At 46.2% G+C, this 24,266-nt stretch overlaps 2 protein-coding genes across 2 annotated transcripts in view; one reads left to right on the forward strand and one right to left on the reverse strand.

Moving 5' to 3' along the window:
• Positions 1–11,095, reverse strand: part of CFAP57 (cilia and flagella associated protein 57) — a gene marked incomplete at both ends in the record, with an annotated part of 70,882 nt that extends 59,787 nt beyond the window's left edge. Inside the window, 4 exons of the mRNA XM_080800498.1 lie at positions 2,132–2,339; positions 4,075–4,361; positions 5,699–6,015; positions 10,939–11,095. Coding sequence (XP_080656624.1) covers positions 2,132–2,339; positions 4,075–4,361; positions 5,699–6,015; positions 10,939–11,095 — 969 coding nt within the window. The remainder of the gene's footprint in view (positions 1–2,131; positions 2,340–4,074; positions 4,362–5,698; positions 6,016–10,938) is intronic.
• A 438-nt stretch (positions 11,096–11,533) lies between these two features.
• EBNA1BP2 (EBNA1 binding protein 2) lies at positions 11,534–19,499 on the forward strand. Its single transcript, XM_080800517.1, has 9 exons — positions 11,534–11,803; positions 11,887–11,970; positions 12,172–12,341; positions 13,219–13,342; positions 14,826–14,915; positions 16,582–16,657; positions 17,096–17,189; positions 18,991–19,153; positions 19,259–19,499. Exons 1-9 carry the CDS (start codon positions 11,738–11,740, stop codon positions 19,307–19,309), a joined length of 918 nt encoding a protein of 305 aa, XP_080656643.1. The 5' UTR covers positions 11,534–11,737; the 3' UTR covers positions 19,310–19,499.
• Positions 19,500–24,266: the final 4,767 nt, after the last annotated feature.

Consider the following 24,266-nt stretch of genomic DNA (forward strand, 5'->3'; position numbering starts at 1 on the left):
CTCAGTGTGCTCACCAGGGAGCCGTCCTCTGCTGTCACATTTATGACACTGTGTAAAGCAGAATGGGAACCCACAGACCGAGGACCTTGTCTGTGTCCCAGTGCCTGGCATAGTACCTAGTGCACAGCAGTGCTCAGGGAAAGAGTGTGTGCTGCCTCGCTGTTCTCCTCCGGAGACAGTGAGGTCCTTGGGGGAAGCAGCCATGACTGACACATCCAGCTCGGGCATCAAGCCTGGAGCCTGGGCCATGGCAGGTACGCAGTAGCCATCTGTTAGATGAGTGAGTGAATGACCACTACTTCCCAGGGTCCTCTGCCGGGTTTTCCTTCTGTCTCAGACTCCAAATTAGGAAATGCTAAGTTTTGTCCTCAGTCCTCTTTTTCTCCATCTCTATATTTTATCTGTCAGTGATTTCACCCAATATGAGGGTTTTAATGAAATCAACAGTAGTGAAATTAATCACGATGATAAATTCTTAAAATAGTGCACTTAAAGCATCAGCTCTGTGCCAGACACAACCTAAGCACTCCGTGTGGTGTGTGTGTGTGTGTGTGTGTGTGTGTGCGCATGTGCATCTGTGTGTACATATTTATCTCGTTCCCAAAGTCCTACCCACATTGCCAACCGATGAGTTACTTTATTCTGGGGTACGGTAAAATGTTAACTTCCTCAGCAAGGCCTCCCCAAGCTACTCTGTCTAGAACAGAACCCTTTCCTGGCTTTATTTGCTTCACAGTGTTGATCCCCATGTGACAATCAGTTCATATCTGTTTGCCTGTTGACTGTGCTCTCTGGACAGGCTCTTAGAGTGCTTGCTTCCTTCTCGCCCCCAGCCCTGAGCTCAGAGCCTGGCTCGTGGTAAACCCTCAATATACATTCGTGAATAGAACAAGCAAACAAAAGCATGGATTGCTTTGAAAGTAGGTAACACAGACTCCTAGGAATTCCCCTTGGTTCCCACTCACCTTGCTCATATCCCCCATTTTCCTACTACTGGTAACTTTTCCTAGGCATCTAGTCTCCAAGCCGAGGCTTCATCTGTGGGAGCTCCTTATCTCTCTTCCACTCAGGGAAAGTTCTACAGGCTTACCCTGCACAAAGGCTCTTCTCCCTCCCACTTTCTCTGCTATTCACTGCTGTGACTAGACCACACTACTGCTTGGCTGGACTAACGCAGCCTCTTCACCGATTCTGAGGCATGGCAGTGGTAATGGGTATCACCTGAGGAGCACCAAGCACTGGTCACATCATTTACACAGGTGTTGCTTCCTCCTTTTGGTAACCACCAGGGATGGGCTACTTTCTCAGGGAAGAAACAGAGGTTTTGCTGGAGTCAGCAGCTCGTCTCAAGTCACTCCGCCAATAAGGTCAGAGTCAAGGCTGGCTCCTTCGGTGTGTCTGTAGCCACAGCACATCCAGTGCCTCCAAGTGCCCCCGCCCCCTACTACACACCACGGGCGGATGGGTTTTCTTAAGTGTAATGCTTCTGCTGAATCACACACACTCCTTTAGCTGGCATTCGAGATCTTTCACCAGCCTCAGCTCCCATCTTTTCCTTTTGAGTGATTTCAGTTCCTCTCTACCGGGAAGCGGAGCATCTCCCAGACACGCCACCTGCTCGCTGTCCATGGTGCCTCTGACTCACCTGTTCCTCCCACCTGCAATTCCCAACCTGTTCCCTCCCGTCACTTGTTATCCTTCCTCGAGGACCCCCTTCCCAGAGATTCCCACCAGACACCCAGAGCCTTCCTGGATCTTCCCCAAGCACAGACGATCTCTCTCGATAGCGGTTTGTATCACTTATATCACAAACATTTACTGAACGCTTCCTGTGTGCCAGACGTTAAATATCAGTATCTATCATAATACGATTTTTATTGGAACACTAAGCTTCAAAGAGAAAATATAACTTGCCGAAGTTCTCTTCCAGAATTCAAATCCAGATCCTCCCAATTTTAAACCCCACTCTGTGCCCCCCATCCTAAAGCTACCAACGGGGACTAAGGGCTCAAGTCCCTATTTCCACTCGGCACTATAGCCCTTTCCTCCCAGCCAACTCCCTGTCAGTGCTCTGCTCAAGGAGAACAGGTGCCAAAGAGAACCCCAGTTCTGCTCTTCCCCCCCTCCTTACCCGGATTTCCCTGCTCTCCCGGTAAAAATCCTTCTCCTCCATCTTCTCAAACAGCAAAACTCTGCCTGGACCAGCAGAACAGGCAAATCCCTTTGAATAGGCTGCAATGGCAAACACCTGGGGCATGGTCAGCTGGCTGAGGCTCCTGGCCAACATGACCTGTTCATAGGAAGGGACCGGGGAGCTGATGGTTGGAAATTCAATCAGGCTAGAAAAAGAAAATAGCATATAAGCAGAGACAATTCCAACGAGGCGAATTCAGCTAGGGATGAGAAGGAAGGGCTGTCTTTGGGTGTGGGAGAAATCGCCCATTGTGAGTCCCATAGCCTAAATGTTACCCTTTGGCCTCAGACGGCTACACAAACTCCAAAGATTGGAAGGTTACCCATTTATTTGGTAGTCTCACCCAGCCTGTGTGGTCACTATTATTACTACAGTCGTTCCATCCATTATTATCCTCCTTTTTAGGAAAAAGTGGCTCAGAGAGTTTTCTCGGATACACAACTATTAAGTGGGAGGGCTGAGATTTGAATCCAGGGTTCCATTTCTCCCTCCCTTCCTATTTCCTTCCTCCTTCCCTCCTTCCCATTCTTCTCTCCTCCTTCCTTCCACATAACAAATATTTATTGGAATTATACTGTGTTAACAACTCTGTGAAACAATGGCCAGTAAGATGGCATAGTTCCTGCCCTCAGAAGCGTAGAGTCTAGGGGACAACTGCTAAGGACCATTAGGGAACAGCTGGGTGGGATGGGAGCAGCCAGTCGGCAAGAAGCAAGGATTTTCTGAGGTCATTTACAGAAGAGATACACGCAACCTGAGATGAGCAGAGACTGAGAACTCCCAGCTGATCTGAGGAACAGACAGGAGTATGTCAGTGTGTGAATGTGTCTGGAGGATGGGGGTAGGGGTAACTACACATGACCAAGCCCAGAAGTAAGAGTGCATGAGACATATGTGGTAGATAGAGGCAGGCATGCATGCTCCAGGTGTAAAGATGGGTCAGAGCAGCAGGGAGACATGTGGGCCGGGTTCAGGAGTCTGGGCTTTATTCTTAGAGCACCAGACCACAGCAGGATTAGGAACATGGCAAAATGGAGGGCAGGGGGACTTATTAGGAAGCTCTTAATAAAATCACAACAGAAAAAGGAGAGGTCCTGTGTGAGAGGGGTGGTGGACTGAAAGTTACACGGGGAGAAGACTTTATCATATGTCATGTGCTGGAGGGCTCAGTCTCCGAGCCCGGCAGACAGTATTACGATCTTGGGTGATCTCTGAGGCTCTATTTGAGCCTCATTGTCCTTTATAAAATGGGCATGATAATAGTATGCACTACGTAGGGTAAGACTCAAATGAGAATACACAAAGTCACAAAGTGCTTAACACAGTGTCTAATACATGCAAAGGTACATCCTAATATGTTTGAGATATGACTATTATTGGCTGTAGTAAAGGTAAACTTGACCTGAGCCCCCGCTTTACCCCATATGCTTTTGTCAGATTTACCAACAACTTCCCTGTACTTCTTTGTGGGTCTTCTGGCTCCTTTCAAATTGTGAGGTCCTTGAGCACCCGTGTCCCTAGCACAGACCAAAGTGCCTTGCATACTTGCGAGGGCTTAGTGGCCAGTTACTGAATTGAATCAGAAAATTAGATAGCCACTAGAAAATGTCTGTTTGAAAATCTGTGGTTTTGAAGACTAACCATGCTGAAATTGTTATAAAATGAGAGTAGGTATAAAAGTAAAAAGAATTGTACCTAGGCTGTGGTCGTAACAGCCTAATACAGACGAACATGAGAAAGGCAGAGGGAAGATGCAAAGAGTTGATTTTAAGGTGGGAGGGGGTTCTGAGTAACTTTAAAAGAAAGCTATCTTTGGTGTAAGGCTATTAGGATGATGAGCATATTTTCACAAGAGCACCAGCCCAGAGGGGCACCATTACCTCTCGGATTCCTGGATCTTCCCCAGGTTCTTGGTTTCACTGGAGGGCTCCTTGACCATTATACTTGTCTCCCAGCGTTGATCTCCAGATTCAAAGAGGAAGAGCCTGCCTGTATCGGTGCCAACGATGATCTTGTCCTCAGACACCCAGGCGTGGGCTAGATAGTTTTGGGACTCTCCCCTCTGAAAATTGGTTTGCTTCAGGGTTCCCTCAGCAAAACGGAGGAGCTTAAACATCCCATTTCCGGTGACACAGACCTGAGTATTATCCTGGGGATTGAAGCTCACCTGTAAAATGGGAAAGGATCAAACTTACTTTGATGGAATTACTTCTCATTTCACGAATATTTATTTCCGGTAGCCCAGAGTAGCCTTTAAACATCACGAAATCATGATAAGTTTTGATACCGTATTAGACAAGAACACAGTTTCATCATATTTGTAGGGCCCAGAATCTTAAACTAGGAGACCTACAGAGATCATTTACCAAGGCCAAAAAGGAGATAAGCAGGTCTTGACAAAATGGAACAAAGCCTCAGCTGGAAAAGGGGGGCTCTGGTGGGTTTACGTGCCCTGTCCTGGGGGAAAGGGACCATGTCAGCGACAGCTACACAGTCTCCCACCGAAGGGGATGTATTGTAATAGCAGTCAACTTGCACCCCTACTACAACTGATGGGCTGTAATTTCTTCAACCCTGTATTCCCAACGCTGGGTTCATAGTGGGCGTCCCATAAATGTTCACTGAATCTAGCGGAAAGGATGTACTCTACTCTGTTTAGAGAGGCTGGACCCGACCTCGCCAAGGCCTAGACAAAATAATCTTCCAGCTCTCTCACCTTTGGTCTGATTCTGTGCTCACCAAGTAACCGCTGATGACTCATTTCACCTCCCGAGTTCTCTGTCGCTAGGAAGGAACTGCACCGGGTAAATGATGGAAGCTTTCTAGTTGTCACATGCTGGGGTTGCCATCATCCTCTCATGAGAATAATGCAGTCCATTCCTGAGACACTGACTGGCTCATATCTTTGAACATGAGCAGATTTGAGTTCTTGAATTGTAAAGCTGAGTACCAGATCCTAGCCTGGGGTGACTGCACCAAGATAAAACCTCCTTGGGACCCCTTGCCTAAGCAATCAATCAGCCTTCGCAAGGGCCCTCTTTGTTTTACCCTCAAACCATGATGACAAGTTCCACTCCCCACATAACTGCAATTTCATGGACATGTTCCTCAAGGTCTACCACTTCGCATTACATTCTTAAAATCTTCCTACTGCCGGAAAAGGCCAGGACAAACAAGACAAAGTGAGTTCTCAGTCCATCTCGGGGACCGACCTGGGAAAGCAGTTCTGGGCCACAGGAAAGAAGGCAGGCACTGTGGACAGGGACTCCAGCCCCCACCACCCCATTACCTGTGTGATCTTAGGTGAGAGGCTTAACCTCTAGGAGCCTCAGTCCTCTCATGTATGAAAGGACGATAATAATCATACAGACCACATGTGGTTTTTGAGAGACTAAATTTAGAAATGCAAATGAAATCAGCACTGTTGCTGGCACACAGAAAGCATTCCATCAAGCTTATACTATTTTTCATAACTTGCACGATACTTGTTATGCGGGAAGGTACCTGGTAGGCAGCATTGTTCTGAGAATCAGTTCTAATCATAGCCATTACTTTCTGTTTTTCCCACAGCCAATAGACAAGGTTTGACTCTGGAGGTGATGTCTGAGTCAACAGGTATTTGGAGTCTGGAGAAAAAGCCATGCTAATAAACCTCTGAACGGGGAAGTCAAAATTGTTAAGGATTTTGCGCTTCCGACAAGGGATGGATGACAGTTCATAAATGGTGATGATGGGTTTTTCTTGCACAGTCTCGGAGATAGCAAGATACCGCCGATTGGGACTGATGGACAAGGCCAGCATGCCCTGACTCTTGTCTGAGCCTGTGAACAGAGGTAAAGGTGGATGATGAGGGCACATGGTGCTTTCGCCATGACTCGACGTGAACCAAGCACAGTGGGAGATATGCAACATGGGAGAAAGGCACAGAAAGAGTACCTGTCAATCCCTGTAGCTCCTTGGTACCACTATGGGGTATTAGGAAAATGACGAGGATGGGTACCTGACTAAGGCTGAGGTAGAAGGAGAAGTTATGGAAGGATGCCAGGAGGACCAGGTGGGGCAGGTGGCAGGAAAAGCAAAGGTGTGGATGTGAGAGAGGGTACAGATGGTGGAGAACTACAAACAGTGGGGTGTGGTTGGAGTCACATGCGAGCCAGGGGAAGCCAAAGATGGGTCTAGAGGGGTGGAATAGGGTGGGCCTTGATGCTCAGAGCCGCCAGCACTCAATATTCCTCTACTTTTGAGGCAGAGAGGCCAAATACTGGCGTCCCCAGGCTCTCTCGCAGTTAGGTCATCTGTGTGATGTTCCGACCATGAAACAGCCACAGAAATCTGCTGGACTGGCTTTATGGCAAAGCTTGTGCTTTTTCAAAAACCAGAGATGGATGCATTCTACCCCTAATTTTCCTGGAACATGTCGGTGACATCTGGAGATAGAGCAGTCATCTTGCAACCATGAGGTACCAGACACAAGAATAGAAGTTGTGGTCTAGAAAGCAGAGGCTGAGGCAAAGGTGAAGTGCCAAATACTTTATTTGGGAGATGAAATGGCCCGTGTTATGATGTTCATGGATCCCTTCTTCCATTAATGGTAACAATTAATAAAATGGTTTAAAAAATAAAATGGTAAAAATTGCATTTTATGATCACATTGGTATAAAGAAGAATGCAATGCAGACCGGATTTATTATTATTATATTCATTTTCTTGAGTGTCTAAAAGTATTAGCAGCCCAGTCCTCTGTGCATCCCGAGCTGTGTGGAGAAGCTGGCTGGGATTCAAGCCCAGGGCGGGGAGGGTGAGGGAGGCAGGGGACAAGCGCTAACCCTGATGCCCTGGGCCCCCTCTGCTGTGCTTTACAACGAGATGCAGCAAGTCTGGCCAGCAGTAGGACCTCTCCGGAAGGGCTGCAGAGGGTCACTGTGCCTCAGCAAAGAAGCCAGGTTTTAGGTCACTGGCAGCCTTGTGTGAGAGTTTGAACTTCACCACGGAGGCAAATGAAATGCCACGGAGAAATTTTTGGAAGGGTCAGACGTGTGTCATAGAAAGATCCCTCTGGCAACTGTGTGAGAGACAGTCTTGGAGGGAGGGAAGCCGGGGAAGGGGGCAGATTATTTAAAAAAGGGAATGGTAGTGACAAGCAATAAGAAGGTTGGGATGGGTGATGAGAGAAATGCTAAGTCAGACCCAGTGGTTGCCTGGGTGAGGCCCGGGAAGGGGAGAAACGAGCAATGACTGACATCTGGTGACGGGAAGTAGGGGAGACAGCTGGGAAGGAACACAGGTAGGGGGGACTTAGGGGTCATGGTAAAGATGACATCTACTGTTTTTTGCTGAAAACAGCCCATCCAAGGATGTGTGTGTGCGTGTGTGTGTTTAAGATTTTATTTATTTATTTATTTGACAGAGAGAGAGAGCACAAGTAGGCAGAGTGGCAAGCAGAGGGAGAGGGAGAAGCAGGCTTCCCGCTGAGCAGGAAGCCCAATGTGGGACTCGATCCCAGGACCCTGGGATCATGACCTGAGCCAAAGGCAGACGCTTAACCAACTGAGCCACCCAGGCGCCCCAAGAATTTTGTTTTTATTCATGTTCATTTGGTTCTAGTTTTTTTCTGATTTCTTTTTTTTAACCCTAAAGTCTTTACTTCATCTTGGGTTCAGGATGGTTAAAGGCATGAAATGAGGGATTTAAATTGATTCCCATTTTCCAAATACCTCACTAGTTGTCCCAGCAAAGATTCCTTTTTTAAAAATAGTCTTTTAAAAGATGTTATAAATTTGACAGAGAGGGGGAGAGGGAGAGAGAGAGAGAGAGAAAGAGAAAGAGAGAGCATAAGTGGGCAGAGTGGCTGGCAGAGGGAGAGGGAGAAGCAGGCTCCCCACTGAGCAGGGAGCCCAACGCGGGGCTCCATCCCAGGACCCCGGGATCATGACCCGAGTCAAAGGCAGATGCTTAACTGACTGAGCCACCCAGGCGCCCGCAGCATAGATTCCTAATGCCACCTTAATGATAAATCAAATTCATTTACATATATAAATATATACACTGGGTTTCTGGGATATTTATACCAGCACTACATTATTTTTGTAATCATAGCTTTATCATGTATTTGACAATCTGGCAAAGGAGGGTCTTAAGGGAAGAGAGGGAGCAAAAAAGAAAGGATAAATTCAGTTCTGGATATACTGCGTGGGAGCTACACACGGCAGGACATTTAGGTAAGGAGGTCTAGCCAAGAGCTGTGTATGATTCTAAAGCTCAGGGACGGGCTGGGGCTGAAAATGCAGATTTGGGGTAAGAGTCACGTGAGAAGCTGAAACTGTAAAAGCATAGATGAGACTGCCTGGAGGAGGCAAAGGAAAATTTCTCCCTCCTTCCTTTTGGGCTCTCACGCCAGGGCCATCCCTGGCATAGCATTTGTCCTGCTCATTTCCAAGTCCTGCTCCTTGGAACACATACCTGTCTGCACAACAACAGTGAGAGCCCCTAGAGGGTAGGGGCCATGGCTTTCTTGCTCATCCATCCACCCACCCATCCATCCACCCACCCCTTACCCACCCATCCAATCACCAGTGCCTGACACCAAACGGGTGCTTGATACATATTGGCTGATTGCAGAGCTTGTAAAATGCTTTTGCGCTGTTTTAACCCAGTCGATGACAGACTCCTCCTTGAAATATTTTCACCTCTTGCATGGATCTCCTCCAATCTTTTTGGTTACTCCTTCAAAGGCTCTTCAGCTGGCTCTTCCTCAGTTCCCCAGCACTAAATGTAGGAGTGTCCCAGAGGGTACTCTACTGTTTTATAAATACCTTCACCCTTAAGAGGATCTCTGACATTTGAATGATTTTATATTTCATCTCTGTGTGGATGACCTTCAAATTTCTATCACCAGCCTGAACCTCTCTTCCTTGTATCCAGACCCCAAATCAAACTGCTCACTTAATATCTGCATTGCCTCACTAGTGGGCATCCCAATCTTACCATGTCAAAAACTAACCTCCCCCTACTCTCCACAAAACCTGATCTTTCTTCAGTCTTTTCTATCACTGTCCCAACTGCCTGCCACCACCCCACTCTAAGCCAGTGTCTCCTCTTACCTGGTCTCCTGCTTCCTCCCCTGCCCCTCCTTAAATCTGTTCTCTATACTGTAGCCACAGAGTCTATTGAGACATAAGTTAGATCCTGTTACCCTGCTCAGAAGGCCCCCATGGCTTCCTACTTTATCAGAGTAAGAGCCTTTAACCTACAAAGCCCTAGTACTTCTCCAACTGGCCTCCCCCTCCCTACTCCTCCATTGACTCCGTTCCAGCCACACTGGCCTCCTTGCTATTCCCCTAACGCACTAAGCACCCTCCTAACTCAGGCCTAAAAGGTGAAAGGGAAAAGTATAAAGTATAAGAGAGACAATATAGGAGGATATATTAATAAGCTTGAGGTAGGGAAGAATTCTTGAACAAGACACAAGAAAAAGGCTGATAAATTTTACTTTATTAAAACTAAGGATTTTTTTTAAGATTTTTGTTTATTTATTTGACAGACAGAGATCACAAGTAGGCAGAGAGGTTGGCAGAGAGAGAAGGAAGCAGGCTCCCCGCAGAGCAGAGAGCCTGATGCGGGCCTCGATCCTAGGACCCCAGGATCATGACCCGAGCCGAAGGCAGAGGCTTTAACCCACTGAGCCACCCAGGCACCCCAAAACTAAGGATTTCTTAAGTCAATCAGAGAAAGACAATTATCATATGATCTCCCTGATATGAGGAAGTGGAGAGGCAATGTGGGGGGTTTGGGGGGTAGGAAAGGGATAAATGAAACAAGATGGGATTGGGAGGGAGACAAACCATAAGAGACTCTTAATCTCACAAAACAAACTGAGGGTTGGGGGGGGGTTAGGGAGAGGGTGGCTGGGTGATGGACATTGGGGAAGGTATGTGCTATGGTGAGTGCTGTGAAGTGTAAACCTGGTGATTCACAGACCTGTAACCCTGGGGCAAATAATACATTATATGTTAATTAAAAAATTTAAAAAATTAGAAAAAAACAACTAAGGATCTCTGTTCATCAAGATATCATACAAAAGGAGAAAACACAAGCCCCAAAGTGGGAGAAATTCTATAGAGTATATATAATGTGCCCATAAATTAATAAGAAAATTACCAAAAAGAGAGAGAGAAAGAGAGAGAGAGAGAGAAAGAGAGAGAGAGAGAGATGGGTAAAAGAGTCGAACAGGACATTCACACAAGACTAAATAGGAATAGCCCATAAGCATGTGACAAGCGATTCATCCTCATTAGTAGCAGAGAAATGCACACTAAAACTACAACAAGATACTTTCTCAACCACTAGCTTAGCAAAGAATTAGGAAGTTGTACAATGCCAAAGGTTGGAGGCCAGGAAGGAATGGCAATTCTCATGCCCCCTGGTGGAAGTGTAAATTGGTACTAGCGCATTACCCAGTAATTTTAGTCCTGGCTGCGTGCCCTGCAGAATCTGCACAAGTGGAGGAGCATGCACAAAAGAAGAAACTTTACAGTGGCACGCTATGTAATAGCAAAAAAATATTGCTTCCCAAGTGTCCGTCCACACTAGAATGGATAAACATATTTGAGACATTCGATTCATATGATGAAACACGTATATTTAAGTTGGCCGAAAACCTTTCCTTTCCGTACTCTCATTGGGTTTATGGGGTCATATCTGGCACCTACGGTTAATGTATGTGTCAGGATGGAAAGGGTTTTTACCTGGAATGAATTTTTGCCACTTCTGGTCCACATTGTATTTCACACAGTGATTTCCTGAAGGAAATATAATGATCTGCTCATCGAAGAAGAAGATATTGTTGGCCACGTGGGATCGAAGACCAAAAACATGCAGCGACTGAGCCACCACGGTCGACATGGTACCCCACAAAGTTCTGCTGAACATCCCGCGCTCTGGTAAGGGCGGAGACCCGCCCCGCCCCTCCGTCCCGCCCCTCCGTCCGGCCCCTCCGTCCCGCCCCTCCGTCCGGCCCCTCCGTCCGGCCCCTGGCCCCGCCCCGCCAAGGCCCCGCCCCAACCCCGCCCCGGAGCCCTCCTCCGCTCCCCCCCGCCCCTCCAGCGCCTTCCTCACGCCCTTTTGCCCGGGGCTCCTGCTTCTCCCTCTCCTTCGCTCCTTCTGGCCGCCTGCTTCTCCAGACGACCCCCAGCTACGCGCTCCCACCTTTCGCTCTTTCGCTCCGGATCACCAGACTACTCGTGTATCCAGCGGTAGAACTCCTACGGGTCCCAAGCAATCCTGTCTCTCTCAGACGCCGGGGTGGTTCCTATAGCAACGGCAAACCGGAAGTGTGTTTCTGCAGCCGGAAGCGGAAGTCCCGGTCGAAAAGATCTGCAGCTGCGGAGAGCAGTGGTTGCCGGTGCCGGTCTGGTCCACGTGGGCCGCGGTGTGAGAGCAGGGGGTGGGGGCAGGCAGTCGCGGCCAGAGGCACCACTTTCCGGCCGAGCGGGCCTCGGGCCACCCGGCGAGTAGAGTAGTGTGGACGCGCGCACTCGCTGGGACATGGACACTCCCCCGCTGTCAGGTTCGGACTCGGATTCTGATGATTCTCTGGTCACAGACCGAGAGGTAGGTGTCAGCCGGGCTCGCGGGGCTGGGCGCGGGAGAAGGTCCTCACTTCCCCGGTGCTGACTGCCCACTGTGCTCTGCAGTTGCAGGATGCGTTTTCCCGGGGACTCCTGAAGCCAGGCCTCAATGTCGTGCTAGAGGGGCCGAAGAAGGCTGTGAACGACGTGGTGAGTTCGGGCGTCTGGCGGGGGTCCTGGGACACGGGATGCTCACGAGACACTGTTGTGCTTCTCAAACGAGTTCTTGTCCCAGAGAAGACTCAGCCTGCGCAGTGCCAGGAGGGTCAATTCCTGACCCGGTTGTTGGGGCTTAGGGCTTTGTCCGTTGGCCTGTATCCTTGATGCTGACTCTGTGTCTGGATTTCCTAGAGTGGCCTAAAGCAGTGTTTGGCTGAATTCAAGCGGGATCTGGAGTGGGTTGAAAGGCTTGATGTGACCCTGGGTCCCGTGCCGGAAGTCAGTGGACCTCAGTCAACACTTCAGAATAAGGATCAGAAAGCTGTTGATCCAGAAGATGACTTCCAGCGGGAGATGAGCTTGTATGTTTGTTTTCAGGTGTGGGAGTTATGGGTCCCTGTGCTAGAGGGAGGGGGGGGTGGGGTGGGAAGTAGTGTACCTGTACTCCTCGGAAGTTGTCATAAGCCTGAGAGTAAGAAAGAGGGCTTCTTTATATTCAAAAGAGCTAAGGAGATTATGCGTGGTTGAGGCAAGAGCCTGCTTGGTCCACCAGTTATAATCCAAAGTCCAGTTTATTTTTAAATTTTATTTCGATGTATTTAGTTTTAAAGTTACTTTGTACTTTCAGTTATTTTAACAAAAACTTGCTTCTGGAAGGTTCTTATGTGAACTTTTTCCAGTGACTACATAAGAATTCGTAATGGATATTAGTTTGTAAGTTGATGGGTACTTTTATTTTTTTTTTAAACCACATTGTTTCTTTTTTTTTTTTAATTTTATTTATTTATTTGACAGAGAGAGAGAGATCACAAGTAGGCAGAGAGGCAGGCAGAGAGAGAGCGGGAAGCAGGCTCCCTGTGGAGCAGAGAGCGGGATGCGGGGCTCCATCCCAGGACCCTGAGACCATGACCTGATCTGAAGGCAAAGGCTTAACCCACTGAGCCACCCAGGCACCCCAAGTGCGGTCACTCTTTTAAATGAATTTTTATTTTTTAGCAGAATTCCCCTTCCTCTTTAAAGAGTGCATGGCTAAATTTCTCCTAGATACCAAGTTAAAGAGGTTTTATTGCATTTTGTGTGTGTGTTCTTGCTGGTGGAAGTCAGATGTTGAGAATTTTTCTGATCATGGATAACTCTGAGGTTATCCTTGTCAGATAGGCAAGTGAGAAGGAATAGAAGGTCTCTCTCTCTTAGCTTATTGCCCAGTTTGTCCCATATCACACTGTCCTCCATCCTCAGCTACCGGCAGGCCCAGGCTGCGGTGTTGGCGGTATTACCCCGCCTCCATCAGCTCAAAGTCCCTACGAAGAGGCCCACTGACTATTTTGCAGAGATGGCCAAGTCTGATCAGCAGATGCAGAAGGTAAGAAACAAAGGTTTCCTCTGGAAAGCGGAGACTTTATGCTTAAGTGTGGTTAGCTGACTTATCTCTTGTAACATTTTTTTTTCAAGATTTTATTTATTTATTTGACAGGGAGGGAGAGAGAGCAAGCACAAGCAGAGGGAGCGGCAGGCAGAAGGAGAGGGAGAAGCAGGCTCCCCACTGAGCAGGGGGCCTGATGTGGGGCTCAATCCCAGGACCCTGGGATCATGACTTGAGCCGAAGGCTGACGGTTAATTGACTGAGCCACCCAGGCACCTCATCTCCTACAACATTTATTTATTTATTTTTTAATTTTTAAAGATTTTATTTATTTATTTATTTGGAAGACAGAGAGAGTGAGCGAGGGAGAGAGAGCACAAGCCAGGCGGAAAGGCAGAGGGAGAAGCAGACTCCCTGTGGAGCAGGGAGCCGGGTGCAGGGCTCAATCCCAGAACCCTGGTGTCATGACCTGAGCTGAAGGCAGACGTTTAACCAACTGAGCTACCCAGGTGCCCCTCCTACAACATTTAAAAAGACTAAGCCCAATAATAGGGAAGTGATTGTCAGAGGACAATTACTGTCTTAACTGTCTACTTCAGACTCATGCCAGTCACCACCAATTAGAAAAATATAAGGATGATTTTTTCCCCTAATTTAAACATTTAAGGGGAGGAGAAGTACTATAAGAACTATGGTTTCAGAGATAAAGATGGCCTTTTGCATTTCCTAGCTGCTGTGGTCATGGCATGGTGTGTAGAATAAACAGACTTCTTGTTCTGCCATTGTCAAGGGCTGGGACTATAACTTGTAAACAGTTCCTTTTTTTCTGGGCCTCAGTGTTCTCTTCTCTAAGATGAGGGACTAATTAATATCAGATGTAATGTAATTTCGAGTTAGATAGAACTTGGTCCTCATTTAACTTTGGGAGGAGGAGAATTGCCAGAATTTAATCCAAGATCTCTTCCAATAGTTGGGTCTCTGGATTTTAGGGAACTCTTGTTTCAGTGGTACTTGGGGAAGCTAATCTAGAGATGAGCTCAGACCATCTCTGTACACTTATCCTGACAAGTGCTTACCCTTTGACTGAAATGGCTAATCTGATGGAAGAGGCTGGGTACCGGATAATTTTTGAGTTTTTAACGTGCATCTCATATATTGGAGAAGGGAACTGAGGCTGCATGCTGGTTTCACGAGTCTGCAGACAGTAGGGTTGGGGAGAAGTTCGTTTCTCCTGGCAAAATGCAAGCCGGCAGCTTTGCCTAACGGAACAAACATCACACTGAGATTGGGAAGATCCCTTTCAGGTTCTACCGCTGATGCTTTCAGTATCTTGGACAAAGTGCTCAGCCTTTGGGCCTCTTGTCCAAGTTTCCTTTGAGCTCCACTTTGCAGAACTGGGAAGATCTGGTCCCGCTCCAGTGCACCCTAAATAGTGGTCGGGCCAGACTCAAATAACATAAGCTGACAACATTTTGTGTTTTAGATTCGACAGAAGCTGCAGGCTAAACAGGTGGCCATGGAGAAGTCTGAAAAGGCAAAGCAACTGCGAGCACTTAGGAAATACGGGAAGAAGGTGAGAAGGAAAGTGTGTGGGCTTAGGATGAGGCCAAGTGTCCATCAGGCTGGGGTGCCGGGGTCAGATCTGGTTCTGTGCCCTGTGTGTGTTCGTCTTGTGTTGAGTATCTCTCCTCAGAGAGGCCATCTATGCTTGGATCCATAAACACCATCTTTCCTTGACACCAGGGTCTCAAGGGAGGGCAGTTGGTGGGGGGGTGGCAGGGCGTGGTCACTGCTGGGAAGTCATTCATTTTGCTGGGCTTCATTTGCAGGTCTGTACAGTGAAGGGGTGGGTCCAGACCAGTGGGGTCCAAACCTGCCTCACAGCACAATCAGCTGGGGAAATCTTTCAAAACAGATTTCTAGGCTTCAGAATGTCTGGGAATCTGTGTGTATTGTCTTTCTTTTCCCCCAAAACTTTTCACATGATTCTGAAATGCATCCAGCTTTGGAGAATCACTGGTCTGGATGACTGAAAAGCCTTTCAAAGAACCATATTATTGATTGTCGTCCAACTGAGGGGGAAAATGGCACCTGTGTGCTTGACCTATGGATGTCTGAGTTCTACTGTAAAATCTAGGGAAACCCTTCTTGGTTTTTCTCCTTTATGTCATGGTCATTTAGGAAAGAAGATGACAGGAGTTAAAGTCAGAGTTGTGGGAAGAAGTGAGTGTGGGGAGGATCAGCACGAGTGTTCAGACTTTGTCAACATTTTGGGCATAAATGTTCATGATCTGGGGTGCTGAGCTGCTGTTCATATTGGAGTCACTTCACTGACGGGTCCTCCGCGGAGTAAGAGTAGATCAGCATCCTGTTCTCTGCAGAAGGGCAGCTGTGCATTTATTGGATCAATCTGGTGGTTGACGGCTGAGGTCAACTCAAAGACCTGGGTAGTTGGCAGTAACAGAACCCAACCAATCAAAGGCAAAGACAACTTCACTTGGGCCTATTAGCTCATCATCTGTAATTCGAAGAAATGTCATGGCAGTGGTTCTCCACTGGGGATAATTTTGCCTTACCAGGGAACATTCAGCAATGCCTGGAGACATCTTTGGTGTCACGTCTCTATGGGGAGGGTGCTACTCACATCTAGTGGGTAGACGGCAGGGAAGCTGCTAGGTGTCCTACAATGCCCAGGAGAGGCCATCCACCCCCCAGTAGAGACTGATCTTGTTCAAACGATCAGTAGAATTGATATTGAGAAACCCTGCCTTCGAATGGAATCATCTGCTTTTGTCCTTACGGCTACTTTTCTTTTTGTTTTTTTGCGAGATTATTTCTGTTGATACTTTCTTGCTTACTAACGGTAGGGGCTAGATACTTAATCTGAGAATTGCATGTAGGCCTAGATCTAGATGTAAAACTAGACCTAGTTTTGTAGGCAGGATTGTGGAATGGGGTAAGAGTACAGACTCCGGGATGTGAATTCAGCTGTGCTCTTTCTCACTGTGTGACTCACGCAGGTTACTCTTTGTGCTTCATTTTCGGGGGGTGATAGGAATTTCTACTTCACAGGGTAGTTGAGAAGATAAACTAAGAATATACTTAGAGCCTTAACATAGTTCTGGCACACAGTAAAAGTTCAGTGGTGATGGTAGCACAGCATTGTTACCAAGACGATGGAGACACTCATGGGGATGATGGTCTGGAGTGGGTGTGACAGCCCTGTGTTCATGTCCCAGGTGCAAACAGAGGTTCTTCAGAAGAGGCAGCGAGAGAAAACACATATGATGAATGCCATTAAGAAATACCAGAAAGGTCAGTATACTTCCTCTCTAAGGATATAGGAGAGTGGGGGCAGCTGCTGATTTTAACACCTGTTGCTGTACAGCCTTGATGATTTCAAACCGTTGGACCTAAAGTTTGGGACAATGTGGGGAGCAGAATGTGCCTCTTAAAATTGATTTAGCAAGTAACAACCTTCTTTGGAAGCTTCAGCTTTTCTTAAAATGTTTTGCTGCTGGGGTGCCTGAGTGGCTCAGTCGGCTGAGTGTCTGCTGCTTAGGTCATGATCCCAGGGTCCTTGGATCGAGCCCCGCATTGGGCTCCCTGCTCAGCGGGGAGTCTGCTTCTCTCTCTCTCCCTTTGCCACTCCCCCTGCTATGCTTGTTCTCTCTCTCTGTGTCAAATAAATAAATAAAATCTTCAAAAAAATAAAATGTGTTGGTGCTGATCAAAGTACCTGTTCACCCCTAGGCTTTTCTGATAAACTGGATTTCCTTGAGGGGGATCAGAAGCCTGTTGCACGGAGAACGAAGGAAGGAGCAAAAGGCCAGCAGATGAAGAAGGGGTATGAGGGGTTTTGCTTTGGCTTTGTAGTGGGTACTGGGCAAGCAGTCTGTGAGCACAGTGGGGAACTCCCCAGGAGTGGCCTCAGAACTGAGAGAGCACAGTGCTGCCTGCGGCCAAGGTTTATAGGACTTTGGGATGGGTCCTTTTAGCCCTATCAGTCTTGGAAGGTTAAAGTAGGGTGACTTAGGGGGCGCTTGGCTGGCTCAGTCAGTAGAGCATTTGACTCTTGATCTTGGGGTCATGAGTTTAAGTCCCATGTTGGACGTAGAGCTTACTTTAAAAAAATAATTAACTAAACAACAACAACAAAACCCTGAAGTAGGGTGATCTAAGGACTTGGCACATTTTAAGTGAATACTCAGTAAAAGTTGATTCCACATCTCACGGTACAATGGTTTGGAGTGTAGACCTAGGGTTCGGGTCTAGAGTTTGCCATTTTGGATAGCTTTGAGCAATTTACTTGACCTTCCCAAATATTGCCTCATCTGTGAAAATGAGAAAATAGTATGCCCTCATAGCATTATGCAGATTTAAAAGGGCTAATGGCAGTTATTATTATTTTCTTCTTAGTTTACCTTAATGCATCCCTGGACACCAGGCCTAGGGGAAATGATAATTTCTGTAGAATATATTAATGCCATGATAAAGGCATTTAAGACATAGTGCAGAAGCACATTTTAGAAATAGCTGACCTGGTCTGGAGATCAGGGTGTGAGGATGGCTCTCTGGAGGAGGGTCCCACCTGAGCCTAGTCTGAAGGATAAGCAAGAAGAATTAACCAGAAGAATAGGAGAGACACAGGTTTCAGCTTCAAGAATGGAGAGCACAAATGAGCAAAAGCATAGAGATGAGACCAGCAGGTTTGTGTATGAGGAATAGCAAGCATTTGGTACTGCGGGGAGTGCAGTATGGGGCAGTCTCGGAGAGGTGAGATGTAGCTGGAGGGGTGCCTGGGCTGAGTCACAGACTCAGTGTTTGCCTTGTTCAGAAGCTTGGGTTTTATCCAGTAGGCAGTGAGGGAGACCTTGATGGCTTTACTCAAAATAATGAGCGGGTCATAGTCATGTGTTTGAAAAACTATAGTGGTACTTATGTAAAGGATGGACTTGAGGGAGGCAGGGAAACTGACTAGGAGGCTACTACAGAGTCCAGAAAGCAATGATAATGAGCTGAAGGTGGTAACAGGCAGAGAAGAGAAAATGGTTTGAAAGATTCGAGAATTTAAATTAGTAGCACTCCGTAATTGTGTTGGGTGTAGAGAGTGAAAGAGGGAAGAATCAAGGCTGGCACCCAGGTTTCTAGCCTGGGAGGCTGGAATAGGTGGGAGGACCACCAACCTTGAGTCAGTGTTCATATACAGGAGATGAAACCAGTCTAGGAAGGGAGATGGCATGTGATCTTGGATATGCTGAATTTGAGCTTCCTACGGGATGACCAGTTTTAAAATATATTACATTTGAATGTTAACTGTATGTGCTATCCTTGAAAGGAGTAGAAACATCAGAGAATGATCTAGCAAGAGTTAGTTAAAATAGAGGAAGCTTTCCAGAGATAAATGTTGAGCCACAAGATACATATGGATCCTTTCTTGGTTCTTGCTTTGTTTTCATGCTCTAGTAGTTAAAACCATAAGTAGATGGGCTTGCCTTGGGAGTTTTTAGAGTTATGAATGTAGGGCCAAGGATGAGATTCTGGGTAACAGTAACATCTAAGAGCTTTTGCTTATAGATAGGAAACTAAGGGCCATGGGATTCATCAGGATTTGCAGTGGGTGACCGGTAAGCCTGCTTTTTTTCCAGGCCCAACGCTAAGCGGCGGTATAAAAACCAAAAGTTTGGTTTTGGTGGAAAGAAGAAAGGCTCCAAGTGGAACACGCGTGAGAGCTATGATGATGTATCCAGCTTCCGGGCCAAGACAGCTCATGGCAAGGGCCTCAAGAGGCCTGGGAAGAAAGGATCAAATGTAAGTGAGCCATGGGTCCCATCCACACCTACCTGCGCCCTTCCCTTTCTTAGGGCAGAAGGCCAAGTTGCTGTGTGATCACCTGTGGTATTTGTTTTTCTGTAGAAGAGGCCTGGAAAACGGACAAGAGAGAAAATGAAGAGCAGAGCACACTAAACAGCATCTTCGTACGCAAAGAACCAAGAAAAAGGGTTGCAGACTTGGGATTTCACCAGACAGTTGGATTTCTTCTGTTGGGATCTTTTTGTAAAAAGTTCTTTCAATAAACTAAAAAATTTTCAAAGAAACATAGAATCTTGGTTAAAAACTCAGGAATAAAAGGTGAAAAAGTTACTTTTACGTATTAAGTAAGATTGCTATTTATTTATTTATTTAATTATTTAAAGATTTTATTTATTTATTTGACAGACCGAGATCACAAGCAGGCAGAGAGGCAGGCAGAGAGAGAGGGAGGAAGCAGGCTCCCTGCCGAGCAGAGAGCCCGATGCGGGGCTTGATCCCAGAACCCTGAGACCATGTCCTGAGCCAAAGGCAGAGGCTTTAACCCACTGAGCCACCCAGGTGCCCCAAGATTGCTATTTATTGATGATAATTTAGGCTTTGAGTCCAAATTGCCTTTCCTTTATGATAGACGAAGATTTAACTTACACCTTCCTCATCCTTCTAATTAATTGTGTCGTGATTTTGGATAAATCAGGGGTCAGTGCTTATATCATTGTGACTGTTTAAATACCTTCATTGTCAGCCAGATGTACTAGGATAAAATTTCCTTTGTGATACAGCTTTTGGGTTTTCCTTGAGTTAATTATTACTTTGTATTTTTTTCTGTGTGCCTAATTTTCCTTGTAGATCCTTATTTTTCCCTAGAGACATGTCATTTTATCCACTTTATAATTTCCTGCTCCAGCCTAGGTCTGTCATACAGCTCTCACCCTGTCTCTTCTAGACCATTTAGATTGGTCTGTTTCCTGGATCCCATTCCCGTCTTAGCTTATGCCTTCTTTTTCTATGTACTGTCTAATAGTATCTTCCTAGGAAAGAGAAGTTGGGGACTCCTACCTTTCTGCAGTTGCCTTAAGTTTGGTTGGTGGGAGTTGCCCTGAGACTGTTGCCTCCTCTCCCCACTGAGAAGTTGCTGCCATTCCTTCTCTTCTCTCTGGAAGTTTTTCTTCTCCTGTGATCTGAAATTCCATGAGGACATGTCTTGGCATGGACCTGTTTTTATTCTTTGGTGAGGATATTTGGAAGGATGCTAGATCTTCAGTTCTGGCAAATTTTATTTGATAGCCTCTCCCTATTTTCTTTGTTCTAATGCTGGAGTTTCTGTTGGTCAAATTTTGAACCCCTTCTGATGATCTTCTAAGTTTGTATTTTAGTTCCACTTTAGAGAAAAGATTTCTTTGATTTTTTTTTTTCTAATCATTTAGTGAATATTTATTTTAGCTTTCATTTTCCATTTTATCCCCCAGGAGTTCTTTATTCTCTTATCTCAGAATGCAAATTTTGATTTTGTTTTTTAAGAGTTTTCCTTGTTCCTTTCATTCTGTTTCCTTGGATTTCCCCCAGCCGCTCCCTGTTCATTATGATCCCCCTTTTTCATGTTGAGCTGTACGGAAGTCAAGAGCACAGACTGCTGGCTTTAACACCTGTTTCTACTGCTTAGCTGCTGTTTAATCCTGGGCATGTTAATTTCTCTGGGCTATGTCATCTCTGTATAGACATGAGAATAATATCTACCAAATACAGTTGTCAGCTTTAAGTGAGTTAATATATGTAAAATGCTTAGAACATTGCCTGCCATATGGTAAGAGTTTATACCTGCTTGGAATTATTTTGCTGGGGGGCTTTCCATAATGTCTGGGCCTTGGTGGTACATACTTGAGAGGTACTCAAATGCTGGCTGGAGGTGAGACATAGGTCGGACATGGAACATTGCATGTTGGGTTTTACTCTGTGTTGAGAGGGTGGGAAGTTTGTTTACCTGTCTTCCCTTTCTCCATTCTAGTTTAGAAAGCATACATTAAGGCAGCTGGAAATACCTGAGAGCTGTATATTTTTAAGCAGAAAAAATAATGTATTTTCACATTGTTTCCTTTTTTGTAGCATCACTGATATATAAAAAAAGGACATTTCTGGTTCCATATGATTCTTTCTGGTACAAAAAGAATGAACTTAGTGTTCGTAAACGCATTTCAGTTAACAAAATTCTGAGCAAACAGGTCATGTGTTCAGAAGACCAAAATGTTTTACCCTGACCTGTTTTTGAAAATCTACACTATTAGTGGCCAGGGTAATGCATAGTAATTCAAATAAGGAGCCTCAGAATTGGTTCAAGATTTTGGATTATGTGTGGAACATATTGAGAGTTTTAAGAAAGGAGAACACATGTTAACAGTTCATACTGGTAAGGCCAAAAGTAAATCATTACTGCTAGTACTTTTAAAGAATTTGAAAACTGTGTTCCTACATTTCTTCCTTTTTTTTTTCTTGGATAACAAATAGGATCACTGTCCTTAACTTCAGAGATATACTTTATAGAAGTTATCATGTCACCTCTACCATGTCAGCCTGCGAAGTATCACCGGGGTGCAGGCCCTATCCACCTCCCGTTGTGTTCCATTACAATCCCGGGCATTGAGGCTGATGACATGGTGAAACCAACTCCAAACTTAGGAGGAAGACAGTTTACCAAGGCGCAGAGAGGATGCTTGCTCCGTGTCCTGTACACGTTAAAAAAGGCAAACACCTGTTTGTTTTTTTAATTTAATTTCCTTTCAGTGTAACAGAATTTATTGTTTATGCACCACACCCAGTGCTCCATACAATACGTGCCCTCCATAATACCCACCACCAGGCTCTGCCAACCTCCCACCCCCCACCCCTCCCAAACCCTCAGATTGTTTTTCAGAGTCCACAGTCTCTCATGGTTCATCTCCCCCTCCAGTTTCCCTCAACTCCCTTCTCTCCATCTCCCCATGTCCGTGTGATTTCTTATGCTCCACAAATAAGTGAAACCATATAATAATCGACTCTCTCTGCTTGACTTGTTTAACTCAACATAATCTTTTCCAGTCCTGTCCATGTTGATACAAAAGTTGGGTATTCATCCTTTCTGATGGAGGCACAATACTCCATAGTATATATGGACCACATCTTCCTCATCCATTCATCCATTGAAGGGCATCTTGGTTCTTTCCACAGTTTGGTGATTGTGGCCATTGCTGCTATGAACACTGGGGTACAGGTGGCCCTTCTTTTCACTACATCTGTATTTTTGGGGTAAATACCCAGTAGTGCAATTGCAGGGTCATAGCGTAGCTCTATTTTTAATTTCTTAAGGAATCTCCACACTGTTTTCCAAAGTGGCTGTACCAACTTGCATTCCCACCAAAAGTGTAAGAGGGTTCCCCTTTCTCCACATCCTCTCCAACACACGTTGTTTACTGTCTTGTTAATTTTGGCCATTCTAACAGGTGTAAGGTGGTATCTCAATGTGGTTTTGATTTGAATCTCCTTGATGGCTAGTGATGATGAACATTTTTTCATGTGTCTGTTAGCCATTTGTATGTGTTCATTGGAGAAGTGTCTGTTCATGTCTTCTGCCCATTTTTTGACATGATTATCTGTTTTGTGGAGTTTTTAGTACTTTGATGAACTTTAAAAAAATCTCTTCATCTCGGAGATTGTATTTCGAGAAGAGTATAAAAGGCAGACAGTTGATAGAGATGCGAGTCTAACTCTGATCCTAGTGTAAATTATAAAATAGATCAGATCCCTGGTTCTTTCTTATCACCGAGTTGTTGGCTCTGAAAGCCGTCCCTGCTCCTGCAGGTCTGTTCCTTGAAATATAGCACATTCACTTCCCCAACATGAGAGAGAGAGAGAGGAAGCTGTTACTGTATACACAGGCTGTCCTCGCTTTGCACAGTAGTGCGGGAGCAGAAAAATGAGCTGCTTGCCAAAATCAGACAAGGTGATCTTAGTAAATTTTGACAAAATGCTTTAAAGGTATGGAGGTAGTGAGGGTGCTCGGCATTACCTTGCCCTTTTTGGGCACGACACCTTCCCACCCAGCCCTTGATGTGTTCACCAGCCTTGAAGCTCTCCAACCCCATGTTTAGGGGTTTTCGTGGAGCTTTCACTATGTAGGCATGATTGATTAAGTCACTGGCCATTGGTGATGGTCCATCTTCTGTCCCTCTTCCCTCCCTAGAGATGGGGCGTGGGGCTAAAATTCCAAGTTTCTAACCAAGGTTTGGTCTTTCTCGTGAGTGGGCCCCCATTCTGAAGGTACCTAGAGGGTGCTAAGGGTTGCCTCATTAGAATAAAAGGTGTCCCTATCACCTCTCAGGAAATGACATGGGATTTAGAGCTTTGTGTCAGGAACCAGGGACAGGTCTATCATAGATCTATGACAGCACAGGTCCCCTCCTGGTCTTTGACCACAGATCCCTTATAGCAAAAGGGCACATTTCTAGATGCCTGAGTAGTCATTAATGATTAGTCTTCACCATATTTTATGAAAAGGTCTCCCAGGGCAAGGCCACTCAGATTTGCAGACTTCCATTCGATCTTGTCAGGTTCCAAAAGCAGGAGTGATCTCAGTGACCTATGGCTCCACCCTTTCAAGCATAACTCAGAACAGCCAAAGACGAGAGCTACATGGAGCAAAGTGGGGGCGGGCATGGGGCTTCCGTGTGCTCTGGGGTGCCCCCCCCCACACCTCTGTGCACTCACCAGCCTGGAGTTCCCTGCCTCTTTCTCCACAGGACCTTTAAATGGTACCACACGGGGGGGTTTCTTTAGAGCCATTTCATTTCTCCAGAGAACCTTTTGGCTTCAATCCCAAGGTGAAAATGCAATATATGTGTGGCCTACGGGTTCAAGCTTCCTTTCACAGATTTGCATTGTTTGTAGCCTCACACCTCACTCCTACCCTGTGTTTCATTTGCTGTCCCTGAGCCCTGGGCTTTCCCCATTTCTCCAAGAGTAGGCCTCCAGTGTGGGAGATGCTCCATGCCTGGCTTGTGTTTGGGGAGACGCTCTTCATGCCAATGTTCCACTTTTGGTTCTGTGCTTCACACCCCCTTCTCTCCAAGTCCTGCACCTCTCT

This window comes from Martes martes, assembly GCF_963455335.1.
Source record: "Martes martes genome assembly, chromosome: 4".
NCBI classification, from domain to species: Eukaryota; Metazoa; Chordata; class Mammalia; order Carnivora; family Mustelidae; genus Martes; species Martes martes.